This window comes from Lagopus leucura, unplaced genomic scaffold (genome assembly GCF_019238085.1).
Source record: "Lagopus leucura isolate 7727_CA_CO unplaced genomic scaffold, USGS_WTPT01 Super-Scaffold_100024, whole genome shotgun sequence".
Taxonomy (NCBI): domain Eukaryota; kingdom Metazoa; phylum Chordata; class Aves; order Galliformes; family Phasianidae; genus Lagopus; species Lagopus leucura.
This window is the reverse complement of record NW_024962276.1, coordinates 3,164,788-3,182,870: the sequence shown is the minus strand read 5'-3', so window position 1 is coordinate 3,182,870 and position 18,083 is coordinate 3,164,788. Positions and strand designations below refer to the sequence as shown.

The 18,083-nt window shown below is 42.9% G+C and overlaps 1 protein-coding gene across 1 annotated transcript in view; it reads right to left on the bottom strand.

Moving 5' to 3' along the window:
* Nucleotides 1-3,084: 3,084 nt before the first annotated feature.
* Nucleotides 3,085-18,083, bottom strand: part of ZZEF1 (zinc finger ZZ-type and EF-hand domain containing 1) — a 53,083-nt gene continuing 38,084 nt past the window's right edge. Inside the window, exons 43-55 of the mRNA XM_042879582.1 lie at nt 17,452-17,648; nt 16,755-16,874; nt 15,789-15,977; nt 15,359-15,459; nt 14,703-14,838; nt 13,283-13,642; nt 11,767-11,910; nt 10,827-10,995; nt 8,873-8,971; nt 8,075-8,240; nt 6,859-7,009; nt 6,287-6,358; nt 3,085-6,070 (exon numbers count right to left, since the gene is read on the bottom strand). Of these exons, the coding sequence (XP_042735516.1) occupies nt 5,996-6,070; nt 6,287-6,358; nt 6,859-7,009; nt 8,075-8,240; nt 8,873-8,971; nt 10,827-10,995; nt 11,767-11,910; nt 13,283-13,642; nt 14,703-14,838; nt 15,359-15,459; nt 15,789-15,977; nt 16,755-16,874; nt 17,452-17,648 (1,979 nt within the window). The 3' untranslated portion in view covers nt 3,085-5,995. The remainder of the gene's footprint in view (nt 6,071-6,286; nt 6,359-6,858; nt 7,010-8,074; nt 8,241-8,872; nt 8,972-10,826; nt 10,996-11,766; nt 11,911-13,282; nt 13,643-14,702; nt 14,839-15,358; nt 15,460-15,788; nt 15,978-16,754; nt 16,875-17,451; nt 17,649-18,083) is intronic.

Here is an 18,083-nt window from a genome sequence, read left to right as displayed (position 1 = left end):
CTGCAGGCAATGGGAGCAGATGGCCTCTGGGGGGTTCCAACCCCAACCATTCTAGGATTCTATGATGAAAAGTCTTTATTTCTGCAGATGGCAACACACACACACCATGCACACAATACATCACCTTAATAAAAAAAAAACAACTCAATTTCAAGCCCATTAAATATTTAGAAGCAGCGAAGCAGCAAAGCAGCGGGACAACAAATAGCAGTAATATTTGGGACGAAGAAGGAAGAGGTTTGGTGTAATTATTTCCTTCCCAGCTCCCACCTTTTGGCAGACGTAGGGCCAAATCCTTCCACCCCATTCCCACCTCTGGGACCACAGTGCCTTCGTTTGGGTTCATTTGCTCCATAGAACACACGGGAGTGAGGTCTGCACATGGAGGGGATGTTTTCCCTGGGCACGTAGAGGTGCAGTGCTTGAAGTCATATGGTTTGTGGGGTTTTGGGATGCTCCTAAGGAGAGATGCAACCACCTGAGAAGGCTCCCAGTGATAGGTCAGCACGGGATCAAGGTGTTTGATGAGCAATGCCAGGCAGCAGTGCCAAACCCAGAATCCAGAATGGATCCTGCTGCCTGGGTGGGCGTTATATCCACATTGTGGAGGGTTTTCTGCAGGAGAAGGAAAATATTCCATGAGGAAAACCCATTGTGCATCTGTGCAATTCCTGCTCCATCCCCATTCCGGTTCCAAGGATACTGAGTCACCTGGGAACATCACAACAACCACGCCATCCCCGTGCCACCGTGAGCACAGCAATTTTAAGGGTACAAAATAGAAATCCAGAGCTGTGCGGAGAGCAGCTCACAAAGTGTGCCTGCACAGAACAGGTCCTGGGGGAACAGGCAGCTTCCTGATGTACGAGTGGGCAAAGAGAGCCCCGCACAGGGCCGGGGCAATGCTCCTCTCCTTATTTTTGTTTAGGTGGCAGAGAAATCTGAGGGCAATAGAAGGGAGCTGGAAAAACAAACAGGTGTGTCCAGCAGCAGAGGGGCCGTAGCTATAGCAATGGGACGGCCCTGTTGACAAAAGGCTGCGCAAAGCCCTTCCGTGTACAGCGAGGGTGGTTTACGAGCGGGTTGGGGAGCCAAAAAAGCAGCGCAGGGTGCACACCTGTCCTGGGGCACCTGCAGGGATGGGGCTCGCACAGCTCCGTTCTGCACGGCCTCACAGCCCTCTGAGTAAAGCATTTCCTCCTAACATCCAATCTGCATCTCCACTCTTTTAGCTTACAGCCATCCCCCCTCGTCCTATCGCTGTCAGGCCATGTAAAAGCCGATCCCCCTCCTGCTGCCATCGAGAGCTGGAAGCTGTGGGGGTGGCAGCCGGGCTGTGCTGCTCATCGCCTGACTGGGAACAGGCGCTTCCCGGTCCCATAGAACAGGCTGTTCCCAGCACGGCTGCCTGGCGAGGGCTCGGGGTGTTTGCAGGAACAAGCTGGAAAGCAACTGTCTGTTTCATTTCTTTGCAGAAGAAATCCTCTTGCAGCAGCAGCCAGCAATAGCTCTTAGGGTTCCTGCGCCCTACGGGGACCGACGGTGGTGGTGGCACTGCTGGGGAGTGGCGGTGGTTGTGTCACCATGCTGAGCCCTTCTGGACACGCTCCTCCATGCACAGCCCTTCTTGCCTCCATGCAAATTTAATTCAAGGAAAGCTATAAACCATCAGCAGCCTTAAGCGTTATCAGTGCAAAATTCACACAGGAGTGGAATCACCCTTTGACTTCGTGGTGTGAATGAACTCACAGCTGCACTGCGCTCCCCGGGTGGAGATTCGTGTCACTCTTGGAACGGAGGAGCCCGGAGCACACCCTGCAAAATGCCATCAAGAAGTAGAGGTGTCCCCAGGCACCATGCTTGGCACGGCATGGGGTGTTGTGAGCACAAAACAGGGGTTTTTCAAAGCAAGGCGAGAAGGGTGTGCTATAAAATCCCAAACTGGCCAATGAAACGCCAAGAGCTCTTTTCCTCTTTTAATTATTAACTCTCATACAACGAAGGAATGGAAACATTTGTGTAAGTACGGAGAATTGCTGGGAAGGAACAAAGCCCAATCAGAGCAATGCGACGCCAAGGTCTGAGCAGAACCACTGACATTTCTGATTAATGAATGGCCGTGGGTGGGTGATGTGAGGAAGAGCTGCAGATCATCCCGAGCTGAAGGGCTCCTGACTCAGTGCTGCTCCTGACTCAGGAACTCAGCTCTATTTCAGTGCTTTTGCAAATGGGCACAAGAGAAAGCCACGCTGATTTGAGAAGCTCCTATAGCTGCTGTGCTTGGGTTGCAGGGCAATAAAACCCATCCCAAGCCTGCTTCTGAACGTGTGTTAAGTCACACCTTAATTCCTTCTGTAGTTCAATCAGAGATAAGCACTGCAGCCCCAGGAGTTGGCCATAGGCACATGGGAGGTCTCTCCTCCTGCCAGCAATGCTGCCATCGCACTTCTTGGAGAAGACAAATATTGGCAGTCACTTTGATTTCCTATTTCTTTAGCTTTTCTAGAACTGATTCCCCCCTCCCCCCCCACCTTCACGCAACGCAAACTTAAATATTGTGTATTTGCACTGCAAACATGAAAAAACCAGCAAGATTTACAGAAGGTCAGACAGGGAAGCAGGACTGAGCTGAGGAGCAGCTTTCTGTTACTTGTGCTTTCCTTGGTAGAAAGAGCTCAGTACATGAGCTCTGAGCAATGGGGGCAGGTGGGCACCTTTGCTGACAGCCCTGTCGGTACAGGGCACATCTCAGCCCCACGTGGGGCAGCACCCGGGGCCCCAGATTTGATTTCAGTAAACATCTCAGGCACCGAAACCAAGGGGCAGCCAGGGTAAAACTTTGTTTTTAGGATAAGGCTGCTGGAATGTAAACAGCAAGGCTGGAATTTAAAAGAAGACTCCAGTCCTACGTGTCCTGCATAGTTTGGTGCAAGAGCAGATGCACGAGGACAAGCAGGTTTACTTACAGGCACAGAGAATGAAGATTCATGGGGGAAACCTTGGGTGTCTCAGTGCACATTGAGGCAATTAACAGTCAGCGAGGAAAAGAACAGCAAACAAAGAACAGACACTGCGTTACACGGCTTTGTTTTTATAGAATTTTTACAATATATTTCTCTGCATTTGCATATTTTACCCACATCTGTAGCTTTCTTTGTACATGTTGAACTGAACTGGAATAAATTGAAAGGTTTGATATATTTCAAACAACTGATAAAAATCGCAAAGTAGTAAACCCGTACTAAAAGAAATTATAAAACTCTCTTTTTTAAGTGTTTAATGAAAGCAAGTCAAAGGTATCGTTACGAACAACGTGGTTTCTCTTGAACGTATCAGAGGTGATTCAGGCAGGACAACTACTTTTATTATTATTTTTTAATATTAGGCACATTTTTTTTCAGCATTCCTGTTTTCCAGCCAGTTTTCTACTATTCAGTAGTACCATCATCTCCATCCATTCGGAACTGCTGGGGGATTTTCAAAATATGACTGATCACAAATATTCATTGTCGGTAATCTCATCCTCTTGAAAACTATCAGGAAAAAAGAAACATCAAGTGTTTTTGTCTCGTAAAAATCTGTAATGAATGATTAAGTTGTAAGGCAGCAACAGATTCAGTGTCAACTCAGGTCACAGTCCTTCAGTTCCATCTAGTGGGTAGAAATAATAGTTAGTGGACAATGTTTCCAGGCAGTCCCTCGGGGCAAGGAGGTGACTCTCAAGGCCAGTTACTGCTGGTAGAGTAAGGAAGCGGCGTGCCGAGTGAGGATCACTGGCCACTCCTGTCTTCCTCGCAGCCTCATGTCTTCAGACAGAAAGCAAAAAGGCAGTCCAACAGAAATAACGCGACTATGACAGAGCCATCGCAGGTTCTACGAATGGTTTATTTACAGTCTTCATCCCTGATGTGAAAAAAGAAAAAGCCTTCTCGGACTAAAACATAGGAAGATCTCAGCAGCATGCTACATGCCCTAGCAAATCAGCCCGTTGCAGATCCCTGGCTGCTTGGCCACGGATTCACACTGAGGCAGTGAATAGGAAGTCCTACTGCTCGAGAAGAGCAATTTCACAAAGCTCACCTGTCCCTGAAGCACACCGAGCATCTCGTGGTGCAGCAACTCAGAATCTGCTCACGCTTTTAGAACATGTGAAGCAGCTGGTTTCTCACCCTTGCAGTGAGACTGCGAACTCCAGTGCATTGCTTGGATGTGGGAACAAAACGATCCACACGCTAAAGATACGCCACAACTTTGGTAATTCTCTTCCCATCGTGAGCTCCTTCTGGAAGGAAGAGCTTCAGCTTTCAGTTACAGTACGTTTGAGGAGGGGTCTCACAGCAGTATTTCTCTGCATCCTTTCCACCTTTGATAAGTGGTATGTTTGTCCTGACTTCTGGCATTCACACAGGCTAACAGGGCCTCTCCATTCTTGAAGGAAATGGCTTCAGCACCGCACTGCTTGGTCTTCAGCTTTGAGTCTTTCAGGCAGAATACTGACAGCCTGATTCACCTTCATCTCCTGCAGCAGCATTCACTTCCAGTCCCCTGGCTGAACAGAAAGAAGCCAATACATCTTTAACCACAACACTAGAGGTCATCCAAGGAAAGGGGGAAGCACACTGAGCATTTCCCTCCGAGAGGGAGATGGGACCACCCTTAAAGTACGTCCAGCCCCAGCTGGTAAACCCATCCATTCAGAGGCTGTTCACAAAAGCATTGCTCGTGTGCTCAGTGCACACTGAGACACCAAGCATGTTCCCTTCTGACAGAGCCTTGCCATCACCCAACTTACAGACAGTTAGCTGAACTCCAGTATTGAAGATTTTGGTTGCCTCTTTAGGAGTTTAATGTTGAAGTGAGGAAGGGAACAGAATAATGATCGTGAGGAGTTTCTCTGAATTCATACTTGACAAGACAAAATACAAAATACATCCCCAGATCCTTCCACGTTCTTTGTACTCTTTGGGAAGGGAAAAACCAGCGTAGCTGAGCAGGAAAAAAGCCAATTTATTTCAGTGTAGAAGGTCTGCAATTCATTCCATGTCCGTTAATACAGTTATTGCTGTGTAAGGTAAGATGAGATTGATCATTAACTCCCACCCGGAGAGCTGGGAGCTCGAGTTCCCAACACTGCTGAGGAGGCCCTTTGTATGCCACCAGTACTTGTAAAACAAAAATCTCTCCTGAATAACATCTTGTAATGATACGACCTTTGAGAAATATGCAAGTTTCTCAGTCCTCATTTCAGCACTGCTTAGTGAAGGAGGCCAGCCTTTGCAATCTGTACTATTTGGAATAAACCATGAGAGATAAATTAAGGTAAGAACAGATGATCCAGTTGATCGAGTCAAAGAACAGGAGAAACATCGATCTCTTGCACAAGGATGCTCTGGAATCCTTTAACTGCTATGCAATCACCCAGAATTTGTTCTGCAACCTGTAGATTACCATTAATCAAAAGTTTTTTCCCCATGTAGTAGCCTTCAAAGCAGAAGCAAGCACGGCATGATTCAAGTGTGGACCATTTCCACATCAGCCCACCAGATTCTGGTTTGCCTATTTCACTCCATTGGTAAATAGATGCTGCTGACGGCATCCTTAATTGAGCAACATTTTCAAAGTTTTCAGGTTCCACCAATCAATTTTCCTTGGGAGCAGATGATACCAATGCGGGGGGGCCTTCCATTCTCATACTTCAGTTACCTTCTTTTGTTTACTTCCTCTGAATGAAACCAAAAGTTGCTTTGTTTACTCTAACATGCTACAATATGTGCATACATAACTGTAGGCGACGCGTGAGTTACTTCAAGATGTGCTTTTTCATCAAAGTGCGCTTTTACTTTTACAAATTCTACATCAAGGTGGAAGGAAGGAAGGCTGCAGAGTGCTCATACACTGAAGCTGAAGGAACTTTTCCTGAACGGAGTTAAGATGTCTGTTCCGAGGTTCCTATGGACAAACTACTCTATCCCATGCACTCCGGCCTGAGCCAGTATTAAACATTCCAGAAACTTGTTGATTTGTTTGGATAGTTAATGGCAAGGCTGATAGCAGCAATGTTTCTCAGGGCCTGGAAGGGAGAAGAAAAAAAAACACACCAGAGTCACATCAAATATTCTACCCTGATCAAAAATGTAAAGAAATCCTGGCATGAATTTCCACAGAAATCATTAAAACACCACCCTGCTTCTATCTGCTTTTGTGCAATCAGAAACCATTTGCTACTTCTGTCTGCCAGACAACATTGCAAAAAGGTATCCCTGGAGTTGTGCAGCCTTTTTATTACCTGTGCTGTGCAGCGATGAAGATGATCTTCAGAATTTAAGGCAAGCAAATACTCCTGTAGAGATCCAAGCTCCTACAACACAAAGCATTTAATGAGCACCAACACTTCTACCAAAGACATCGTCCTAATTAACATTAAAATGCTGATCACTGTAACAGTCCTGATCAAAGGCATCTGAACTACACACAAGACTCCTGGACCAGAACAATTTGTGATCACAGAAACCGGTTCATAACGGACAGTACAAGCAAAATCAACCCAAAGAGAATCACATTCACATCCCTTCAAATTAATCATTAGATCTGCATTCCTCTCATAATTAAGAGCAGATCTTGCCTTAATTGCCCAAGGAAAAGTCATGACTGTTACCAAAGACTCACGATGAATAAGGCAACTATATTATTCCCCCCTATTAGAATTTGCTCCCAGACTCCACAAGAAAAAGCTGCCCTTATTTCTCAAGTATACAAAAGCTCTCAAGTACTTTGCCAAGATAAAGGAAAACCACATTTAGTTTGACACTGAACTGCAGCCCTGGGGAGAGGAGGGATATAAATAAAGGAACTGCTTACAGTAACTCTGTTTTCTGTAACAAAAAAGAGTTCTGCAAGTGCACGATGAAGAGGAAGGAGAATACCAGGCTTGGTCACATCATGACATATGTTGTTTTCCATATGGGTGAAAAGCTGCCAAAGTGGCTTCAGCAACGTGAGGTCACAGTCCCTGGAAAAAGGTCATTGAAATGAAGCAGTGAGTAACCATGATCTGATGCCTTCTGAGGAAAAACAACACGCCCACACCACCTCAGTTTAGAAGAACAAAACCATACATTTTGAACGTTAGACGTATAAAGGAAGGAAGAAGTAGAAGCATTTAAAAGATCTAAATTCAGTCAGGTGTTCAAGTGCAGCAAGCTTCATTCTGAATCAGTGAAGAAAATCTCATATCCATGAATGTACCTAAATGACTTTTCTAAAACTCAGCAGCCTCCTCAAATGAAAGCTTTAAAACAACCACATACATCCTTTTGCTTAATGCTCCAGCTCCACTGCTTGAAATTGCACTACACCAAGCTCCATCACAGGGCAGCTGACACCCCTGCTTTGGGCAGGCAGTGTTCATTACAAATAGCTCCAATCCTGCCTCCTTCCTACTCCTGAGATAAAGCAAGTCAACTCAAACATCATTTATTCCGCAGGCAGGATGACAAATATCATTCAGTAGTGGGAGAGGGAATCTAGCAGCAGATTAACACAAGAAAAATGTTGTGAGCACAACACGGACTTATTCTTTTAGTGATTAAATCGGGTGTCCACAGGACAAAGCAGATGTTCTCTGATGGAAAAACAATACAAATAACACCAAAAAACTAAAGCAGCTTGAAATTACCTTAAATCAGTGATATTACATATTGGTACCAAAATCAGTTTTTCAGACTTGAATGCAGGTTGGTGTGTTAAAAATTTAAAAAGAGTAATTCTATGCAATTGATACAATACAATTTTTGACCTGTGTTCTCTAATCCATGTATGCAAGCAGAACGCTGTCTTTTCATTGGTTTGCTCTAAACCAAAAGGGCACAACTGAGATAAGCATCAGCACCAATACTGAGCTGTTGAGTTAATGCAGCCACACACATTTTCAAGACTACAAAGTCTCAACGTCCCTCCTTCCCCATTTCCAGCAGGAATACCCACACCAGGCACACCTATCCTTCCTGAAAGTCGCTGTCAGGCTGTGCAATGGTACAAATCAAACACGGTGTGAAGTGCAGAATCACATGCTCACCTTTGGGCACCACACTGCACGATCTTCAAGAGCAAGTGGATGGCCTTCAGGCGCTGGTGGCCGGTCTGACGGCACGCCACCCCCACCTGCCATTCCCAGATCCTGGCCAGCGGGAGGTGAGGAATTACCCTTTCTTCAGACAGCATCTGCTTTAGGATTTCAAACCCTGATAAAAAGAATGAACAGTTTTTACTTTGTAGGGATACCCGTAGTTCTCTCCATATACAAAGTGCTGTTCTAGCAAGCAAGAATAAAAACACAGAACAAACCAAAGTTTTGCCCAAGAAAGGATAACCAAAACCAGGCCCTCAGCATCGTGTGATACGCAGTAGGGTTTGCTGATTACAAGTCAGCTTCATTTCCATTAAAAACATTTAAATTCTAAAATAAACTAACTTCCATGCTGTATCTACAAATTAGACCAAGAAACAGTCTCTTCTAATGGACAACTACTTGTTAAAAAGGCAATTAAAATGATATCTATTTCCAATTATGGCACCTGGGAGTGTTCCCTAAATCCTGTGTGTAATTACTGTCATACAACGAGACTTTGAATGCAAGTAATATTATTGTTTTCTCTAAATCTCTATAAAGATTGGGTATTTGCAGCATGAAGCCACAGCAACTAAGAGACATCAGTCAAGTTTCAATGTGAATGAGACAAATCATGTATTTCCAAAACACTGCAGAATGCAGATTCCAAGTCAAAAAATAACCAAAAACCCAAACCCAGATAACAGCAAGTTTGGCAAAACAACTGAAAGGTGTCCTTCCAGATGCAGTCTAAACATTGCTTACCTGTCTGAAACCTCCCCAGATGACCTGCTGTCACTGTAAACTTGTAGCCCCACTCCGTGTTGCTCATGTCAGAAGTAAATCGGTAATAGAGAGTGTCTCCTGTGTGCAAGGAAAGGGAGGGCATCCACGTTACTGGTGTCTACGTCTGCTACCACTAACAGACTTCTATTCAGTTTTTCATGACAATAAATTCATCCCAGATGTCATCACTCAAGGGAAGTGGTGATGTGCTGCTGTTTTGTAATGATGAAGTGCATAGAGCTGAAGCAGAATGCTGCACACAAATGCCTGCAAGATAACATCTCTCACAGTGATGCCAATTCCACAGAACAAGAGGGAGTTATGGACACGCAGTTCAACTCCACTTTTCCTCCTTGAGCTATGGATCAACTGTGATTTATGAAATAACCTCTACCTGGGCAGCCAAGTTCACTGTCCATTCATCAAAAGGCAGAACGCTGTGGAAGTGCAGTTGCATTGCTCTTCATGTCAGCAAACAAAACTGCAGACTCCTGCTTTAGGGAACCAAATGATTAACCTCCCAATGCTCAAAGAGCTACCAAAATGTTGGATCATTTTGTGAGCAAGCAGTGGAACATGCAGAAAGTTCTTCTCACTGTAGCACCTATGGCTTCACAAAGATGAACGCTGGTAGTTAGCTGTGCTGCTGAACAAACACCTCATCTGTTGTGCTCTGCAATGCCAGAGCTGCCCAGAGCTTACATTTGATTTCTATTACATGAAAAATCACTCTGGGCCAAACACTATTGGGTGCAGAATTTTCCATGTTTCAACTGGATGAAAAATGTTGAAAACATTTGTGAGGGTAAAGAAAACCAAACACAAAGCTTTAAAAATTAGTAATAATAACTTAAACAAACAAAACAAAAAAAAACCCATCTATTTTCCCATTTCCCACACAAAATGGAGTCACTGCTCACTCTTACTCCTAAGCAGCAATGACAGCCTCCAGAAAGCCCTGTCCCCAGATGCAAAGAAGCCTCCTGGTGCCAGAGATCAGCTAGAGGCTGCTGAGGGAAATCAAGAGAGCCAATCCAGAGAGCCTTGGATGGAGCTGAAGGTTCACAGGGTGAAACTCAAGTTTCACAGCCAAGGCTGCTCCAAAACAATGGGCCTCAAAGTTCAGTTTCCTGGCAAACCTCTGCAGCTATTTGGGAGGAAGAGGAGGAAGGAAAAAAAGTTCATAAAAATCCAAAATGCTTCTATGCACGTTGATTTCCAACCAGAACTTCGTAACTCAAACTGTGCAAGTTCCTACATCTATTTACTGACAGTACACGTGTCAAAAGCTCCAGAGCTCAGTGGGTTAACACAGTTGAACATAAGCAGCATGGGAGCCATGCAGCTTTCTCCACACAGCCCTTAGACTGCTGGCATTTTCTAAGCATGTTATCAAATATGTGCTTACAGAATATGGGCTGAGCTTGTCAGCAAAGCGAGGGATTTTTTCAGCTGTGCTCAGTGGCAACAACTGGAGACAAGGCATTGGCACGCTCTCTGTGTTTGCTCTGAGCACTAGTAGAGCACAGAGACCAGAGATAAGCCTATCTGCTTAAAAAAATGTGCTTCCTGTGGAAAGTCAGACAAGGCAGAAACAATGTGAGTATCGTGCAGAACAAGGACTGCTCTGGAATGGAATCAAGATGAAAATTTGTTTCCAGTAGCTAAGTGACTGGTCTGAGTGAGGAGGGGAAGAAAAGGTCAGAAGTAAAACAGTATGGAATGTGTCAAGTGGCAGAGCAACAGATAAGCCCATTTGTAAAAAAGCAAATGCAGGAGAAGCCTGTCAGAGCAAACAGACTGGGACAAGAAAACGAGTTTCTCCCCACACGTCAGTAACATCCACATTTAACTGTCATATTTCAGTAGTTTTCCTGTGGAGTATCAGACCTCTGCAATTCAGCTCTTGCACTTTAAGACAGCTCATATTCACCTGGAAGCTCAAAGTCGTTCCATTTCTGTGGAGAGCCACTGAAGCTGTGCCGGTCCTGCTGGAAATCGCTGCTGCTGGACATGAGCAACTCATCACAGCCTTCTTCAGTATTACACTGAGAGTCAAATTTGATTGAGAGGTAGATAGCACCGGGAATTTGAACTTTATCCTGAGAAATAAACATGTGATCTTTGCATCTTGTAACACTAGATTGTCAAGAAGCTATTTAACTCACACCTTACAAACAAAAGGGGTAGGAGGACTATTACAGTGCCTCCATGGGAGGGGAAAAAATTCTTCATTAGGTTCACCAGCAGTTAGTTTAACAACTGCAAAGCGTGGCCTATTGGTGTTAAGAAGTGTAAAATTAATTACAGGCAATGCTTTGCTTTTTTGAAGGTAGTATTTGTTGCTGATACCAGTCCTACTGCCAGATTCCAAAGGTTTGCATGCCTTTAAAAGGTCAGAAGTTGTTAGAAGTTAGAAATCCTAAGACTGCCCAGAGATACTAATCACTATATTTGCATGAGCAAAAAATAATTAAAAAAAAAAAAAAGAATTCCACTCCTAGCTTCCACCTAATGGCATAAGAAAGTAATAGGTCAAATGAAACAGACCTTCGGATGAAAGGTGGAAACATTTCTTCATGAAGGCCCTGAAATTATTTAAGTATATGTGCTGCTTCAAACACATGCATATTAAAACCATTTAAGTTACGATTTTTCCACATCCAAGTGCTTTATTGAATACATTTCTCTACAGGGCAAGGCTGCAGTCAGCCTTCAAAATTATTCCAGAACAGGTTATTCCCCAAGTGCTCCAAGCACAGAAGCCATATGGTTATACACAGGAACACTGTGACATTTCTGCTCCAACCACCTTGGTATTTCTGTCTTCAAGTCACATCATCCCACCGTGCTGCAAAACAAGCACAACTTACCTCAAAATTGGTGTTGTTGTTGTAAGGATGCTTCGATTCGCGCACCTGGACGGCCATTCCAGGCTCCTCCATGAACTGGCAAGCTGTCAGTGCCATTGTTCCCAGCATGCTCTCATTGCATCCAAGCAGTACTTTCTGCAGAATCTGAGAAGCAACACATCACATAAACACAATTTGCTATCAAAACAACATGGGTGCACTCGCATGCTGATGATGGACACATTTCTAGTCAAAGAGAAACTCAGGGAACCAGCAAGAAAGACAAATTCAGTGATGTCTCACAGCTCCTAGCCACATCTTTTCCACAAGTGCTAGGAACAAAGGGTAGTTCATAGTAGTTCATCCTTACTACTCAGGGTCCTGTACTGGTCAATATAGCAGCCCATTGCACTGCTTTACCTGCAGCTTTCTAACTCCTCCAATAAAGCTAGTCAGGCTAGCTCAGGCCAAAAGGCTCACCTCCAAATCAGCCACTTAGAGATTTTTTGGAAAAAAAATGAATGTAAAAACACAGGAAGTATGCAGCACAGTTCCTTGAATGCATTCTTTGCCTCTACAAACTTGCAGAATAGTCTAAATCAGAGGCCTCGCCTTTGCATTTTATATGCCCTAACAGATTTTCATTGCAGCAGTTCATCCTGTCATTTTCTGATCCTATATAAACACCCTGTGGCACCAACGCTAACGACACACTGTGTCAAGACCCAGCTCTCTTGGTTTGTTTTGGACCTGCCACTGACTACCTTAATCTGACACTCCTTTGTTTTCTTACCGGGAGGGCCAGTGAATAAGACTTGCTGTTTACTTTTTCTATGCTGCTCATGGCTTCAGAACTACAAAGAAGGAGGAACAGAATTTCTATTACACCTCCTCTCTTATTCCCCCAGGAACCAAGAAAACCAGCTGGCACCTAGCTTACAAGTTAGCTCATGGCTGTAATAACCCCTGCCACCCTGCAGCAGATCTCTTTCAGTTGAACTACATTGTTTTATACAATGAGATGAGGGAGTCAGGCAGCGTTCTGCAGTCCAGATGAGAGCACAGTATCATTTCAGCAGCGATGCCTTCTGTTTTATTTTTAATTCCTTCTCTGAAGAATTCTAGCACTTGATTCGCTTCGTCTGCTGCAAAGTGTTTGGCTGACATTTTCATTACAACATTCTATTAAAATTCCAAGATCACTTCCACCATATTAACAGCAGAGCTGCAGGTATTACAATATACACATTGAGATCCAACAAAAAACAGCTTTCAGAACAAACTGCCTATGTGACCAATTTCTCTACAAGATTTATTTCCCCATAGAAGTGACAGAAGCGTCTCCAAGGAGCCAGCTTTCTCATTTGCTGTTAACAAAATCAGTACATTAAGACACCGACAGATTCCAACTACTTTTTCGGAACTGATTTTAATTTTGGAGTTTCAGTATAGTTTAAAAAAAGGAACTGCACATAGTTTTGTTAGTCAGAGAATGGAACTCAGGGTTTGTTCGCCTGCAGAAGTGAAATCCACTTACTTTTTCCCATAACTGCTTTTCTTCTAGCTGCATAAGCATGTCCAGTATGTATGTCATATGGGCTGGGCCACTAAGATCCAGGACTTCCTCGTTTATTGCCACATCATCTGGCCATTCAGCCAGCAGTGATGCCAGCACATGCCTGGCATAAAGAACGGCAGTTGCCTCATTCACACGATACAGGTAGTCCCTCACAGCCTTTTTGCTTCTGGAGTCCAGCTCCTTGTGCAGGAGTATGGAACTCTTGGTGCGACGCTGCTTGGCGTAACTAAGCTGTAGATCACTCTCTGTGTTAGTTATCAGTTTCTGGGCAACTGGATTGGTTTCTTCTATTGCTTTATCACAGAGTACAGGCTTTGACTGCAAGAGAAAGAAGTTTGAAAACAGGCTCTCAAAAATGTACCTCTTTTTGTTTGGATATCCAACCAGCCCATCAGGCAGCAAGCTGAACTTACACGTTAGTTTGTCTTACACATACTAAAATCTAGATGCATCAAGGAGCACAAAGCATGACTTCTCATGTACGGACAAGGACAGAACTCCTCAAGAAGCCTATTTATACCAACAGACTTCACCATAAACCAATACATTTGTGATGGTACATATGATCAGAAACATCAGTTTGAATCCTAACCTAAAGCGATAGCTTAAGCTGAGCTACGAGGTAAAGCAGTACCGTGCTATTTGTGATCCTAGCATGCAGTCACAGAACGGTGCAAATTGAGAAGGACTTCATAGATCGTTTCATCCAAGTAAGATTTAAAGCTAGAACATTAGCTTCCTCAGGCTCGGAGTGTTTTCAGGGCTGGAGATTTGATGAACCCTGTGTGAACTGCTATTAACATCCAACATTTTTTCTTATAATTGCTTGAAACTACTTCAGGAAGCACTCAATCCTGTTTGTGACGCAGCTGATAGACTATTGTGCTGGTGACACCACATGGAATCAGCACCCAAATTAAAGTAAAAAGCTGTATAAGCACACCACTGAATGCAAAACCTCAAGTGCAGTGTCTACATTGCAACACAACGCTGCTTCCTTGTTCTGCTGAAGTTGCTGTAAGATAGCAATAACGTGGTAAAACAGTAACAGCTACCATATAAACTTGCAGCAATTAGATACAATCTCCTGTGCATAAGGAGAAGGTATTACAGCCTGCAATCACAATTTCTTCTCCTGACCTGAGAGTCAAATTCTATTACTTCCTTAAGGAAGGAGCCACAAGGAAGAAATGCTTGATTCTTGTTGCACCTGCTCATTCCTTTTGGCATAAAACATGAGCAACAGATTACTTCAAGAGTTAAAAAAATTAAATTGACATCTATCTCCGAATTTACTAAAAAAAAAAATAAAAATGAAGTTACTCAATGCCTAAGCTGATCATTTCAAAACCACTCCTTTCAGTGGAGAGATACACACCAAACATGGTAAGATGATCATATCTGTATCTACTGCTTTTGAGCTCTGCTCCTCCAACCTCAAACGCTTGCTGGGTTGCCATTTCTGAGCCAGGGTTCGGATCCTCTCATCTGTTGTAATTACATCTCCATCAAACCTCAAAAAAAAAAAAACAAACCCAAAAGCAAATGCATAAATATATCTGGAAATTAATGAAAGTTAAATTAACACAAATACAAATTAAAACTCTTCCTACTTTCTGCTTTAAAAAGATTAATTAAACTCTACCTATTTTTGGCACGTTGTATGTTAAGTAGCTTCCCTGTTCTAATAAGCAGAAGGTCTTACAGCAAATTGTTTATCTCCGTAGGAACACGACGGCTCCAAGACATGCTTTTATTATTAGAAGTCACAGGAAGGTCTGTTCATTCTTCCTCATTTAGGATAATTCACAGATATAGTAGCTCTTCATATGGGAGTTATTTATTTAAAAGAACATGCAACATATTTCTGAAGATGTGTCAACTAAAACTCATCAGGAGTTCAATTTCTAACTTCCCACCCATGAGAAACAAGTCATATCCTCGGAACAATTTCTATTCAGCATCTTTCCTATATTAAGTTATCACCTGCATCTACTAGCTTTGCTTTTGGATTGGATCCAGTCCTTCACATACCTCTTTTGAACTTCCAGAAAGAAAGAATCAGTTCTTTTCATTTGCAACTCATACATGGCTCGTAGAATATGGAGAGGTGCATTGAGTGCATCGTGTGTCATCTGAGCAAGAAGGAAAAAAAACCCCAAGATGTTAGGGGAAAAAGAAAGACGAGTTTCTTTAAGAGTGACCTAGTTATTATTTTCCTGTTTATCATATAGATGGAGAATTAATGAATTTAATAATATCCGGATTAGGAAAAATGAAAAAAAAATTACAGTGGTTCTAATGTGAAATTCTATTTCTTTTGTTTCCTTCCTTTCTATTTCTTGAAATCGTAGACCTATAGTCTACAAACGTATAAGAAAATCAGCAAGATAAACAACCAAGTATTTTATGTAACTAGCAAATCTGTAGTAACACTCAACACGTGAAAAATAAGTTTAGGTACCAAGAAACATATTTTGGTGGCTTCATCCAAACCCTCCAGAGGATCAAGTTTGTTCTGCTCTACGTCAGCAGGACCAACAATGGTTTGCTCCACATCTTGATCTTGTTCCCTTTCTTCCAGTTCAGTATCCTCACGTTCAGCCAAGGAACTGATCTCTTTCTTTGAAGAGTACAACATTATTGACAAAATCTACAAAGAAAAAGGCACCATATGGTGTGACAGCAGTAGATATTACTAGCCTATTCTACAACCAGCATTTTAGAAGAACATTATAAGACTTGGGAGAGTTTAACACAAGCTATTATAAAAAGAAACAGCACCTAAAAAACGACAAAAAGCAAAACAAAACCCCAATATCTCTAACAAGAACTCAAACCAATTCCCACTTCACAAACGAGTTGCACCTCCCAGGCTGTTAAAATACAACCTGAAATTGTAAAAAATTGAGAAAACAGTTATTTAACCATTTCAGTACAGCAAAACCTTCAGGACTCTCAGACAGAAACTGAGCAAAGGTGACTCTCACCAGTAAGTCAGTGCTGCCCCTACACAGTCCCCATGCCTATAATAAAACACAACTAATTACTGAACCACTTTCATCTTTCTGCAGTTAAACTTTCTTTCAGAAAGAACATGCCCATGGTGTTCCCATATTGCACTGCCACAACACTTTACACACCAGTCAATAACACAAGAGACCTTTTTTTTTTTGAGTACTATTTTTTTTAGAATTGATGCATGGAACTTTCAAGAACAGCGTGGATATGTAGAACTGAGTAAGGTGATGATTATCTTGCAAATTTACTTCAACTACAGACAGAACACAGAAAGGCAGATCTGGGGACACGGGAACTGGACATTTCCATAAAGACTAATTAGGAATATTCCTGAGATTTGCTTCATAAAAGGAAAGTGCAACAGCATTAGCATTTCATGCCATGGTGTGAAGCTCAACTTCTGTCTTACCTCCAAGTCTCTGAGAAGCCAGGTCTTACTGAAGCCAGTTCCCTTGCTACATTTCTTCACAAGAAGCTTGAGTAAACCAGACTGAAGAAAGGCAGCTTGGACCTCCTGAAAACCATGAATCTAAACATACAGACAGACATGCAAATAAATAAGTAAATAAGGGAACAGAACAGTGTATCACAGTGCCTACAGGGACTTATCACATAGCCTACTTATGGTAGGAAATATTTTCATTTGTATCCTTGGAAAAAAAAAATAAAAGGAAAGAAAACAAAAAATACACTGTAGATGCACAGTACTAATTGGTTGTCTATCTTGCTCACACCTCCTTCTTCATGTACTTCAGGAACAAGGAAAGGGGCAAGTGAGCTTCAATCCATTAGGTATTAGAGACAATTGAGTGCAAAAAGAACTCATGTTTGTCTCCCCATGTGGTTGGACAACACAAAGGTTGCCCTCGAGGAAGGCAGAATACAAATTCTGCCCAGAGAGCTGTGGGTGACCCAGTCCTGGAGGTGTTCAGGGGCAGGCTGGATGGGGGCCCTGGGCAGCCTGATCCAGTGCCCAATTTAGTGGTTGGCAGGGGGTAGGAACTAGATGATCTCCGAGTTCCCTTCCAACCCAAACAACTCTATGATTCTATGATGTGATTCTGGCACTGATCTATTATTATACTCTGTATGTCAGGCAAAAATACCTTGAGTGTTCTGTAAAGCCCCTTTAGAGCAAGTGATAAGACCCACGTTGCTTCCACTGCTTCAGCATAACTGCTGTCTATGGTGGTTTGCAAAAGGTGTGTGCATATAAGAACAAAGTGTTGGAGGTACTGTCTCAGCTGGGCCTGGGAATCACTGCCTTCTTGTTCACATTTGTGAATCAGCTGGTAGTCTTTCACTAAAAGACAGAAAAGAGTCAGTTTACTACATTCATCTTAAAATGTTGTGTATCAGCAAATATTATCCTTTTCTTAAGGATCCGTTTGCAGTTGTTTAAAGACATCTCATCCTTTATAAATGTATTTAAAAGCAATAAGCAAATCTCTAAAACAGATACAGCCGCTTAATCAAAGGCCTATTTCTGAGGTTACTCAATAAGATGGTTGACAGTCTCCTAAATCCTCTCCTGAATAAAAACAAATGTAAAAGTTCTTAAAAGGAAAGATCTCCATAAACTTTACTACAGTTCACAATTTGGTTTAACCTGTGAGCAGAAAATTTGGGGGCTTAATTGTAGCAGAGCTCAAACCCTGCAGACCCACATGAAGTGTTCTGTTAGAAACATGCCTTTGGCTATCCATAAGAAACCTCAAGGAAAAACTCTGCGATTCCT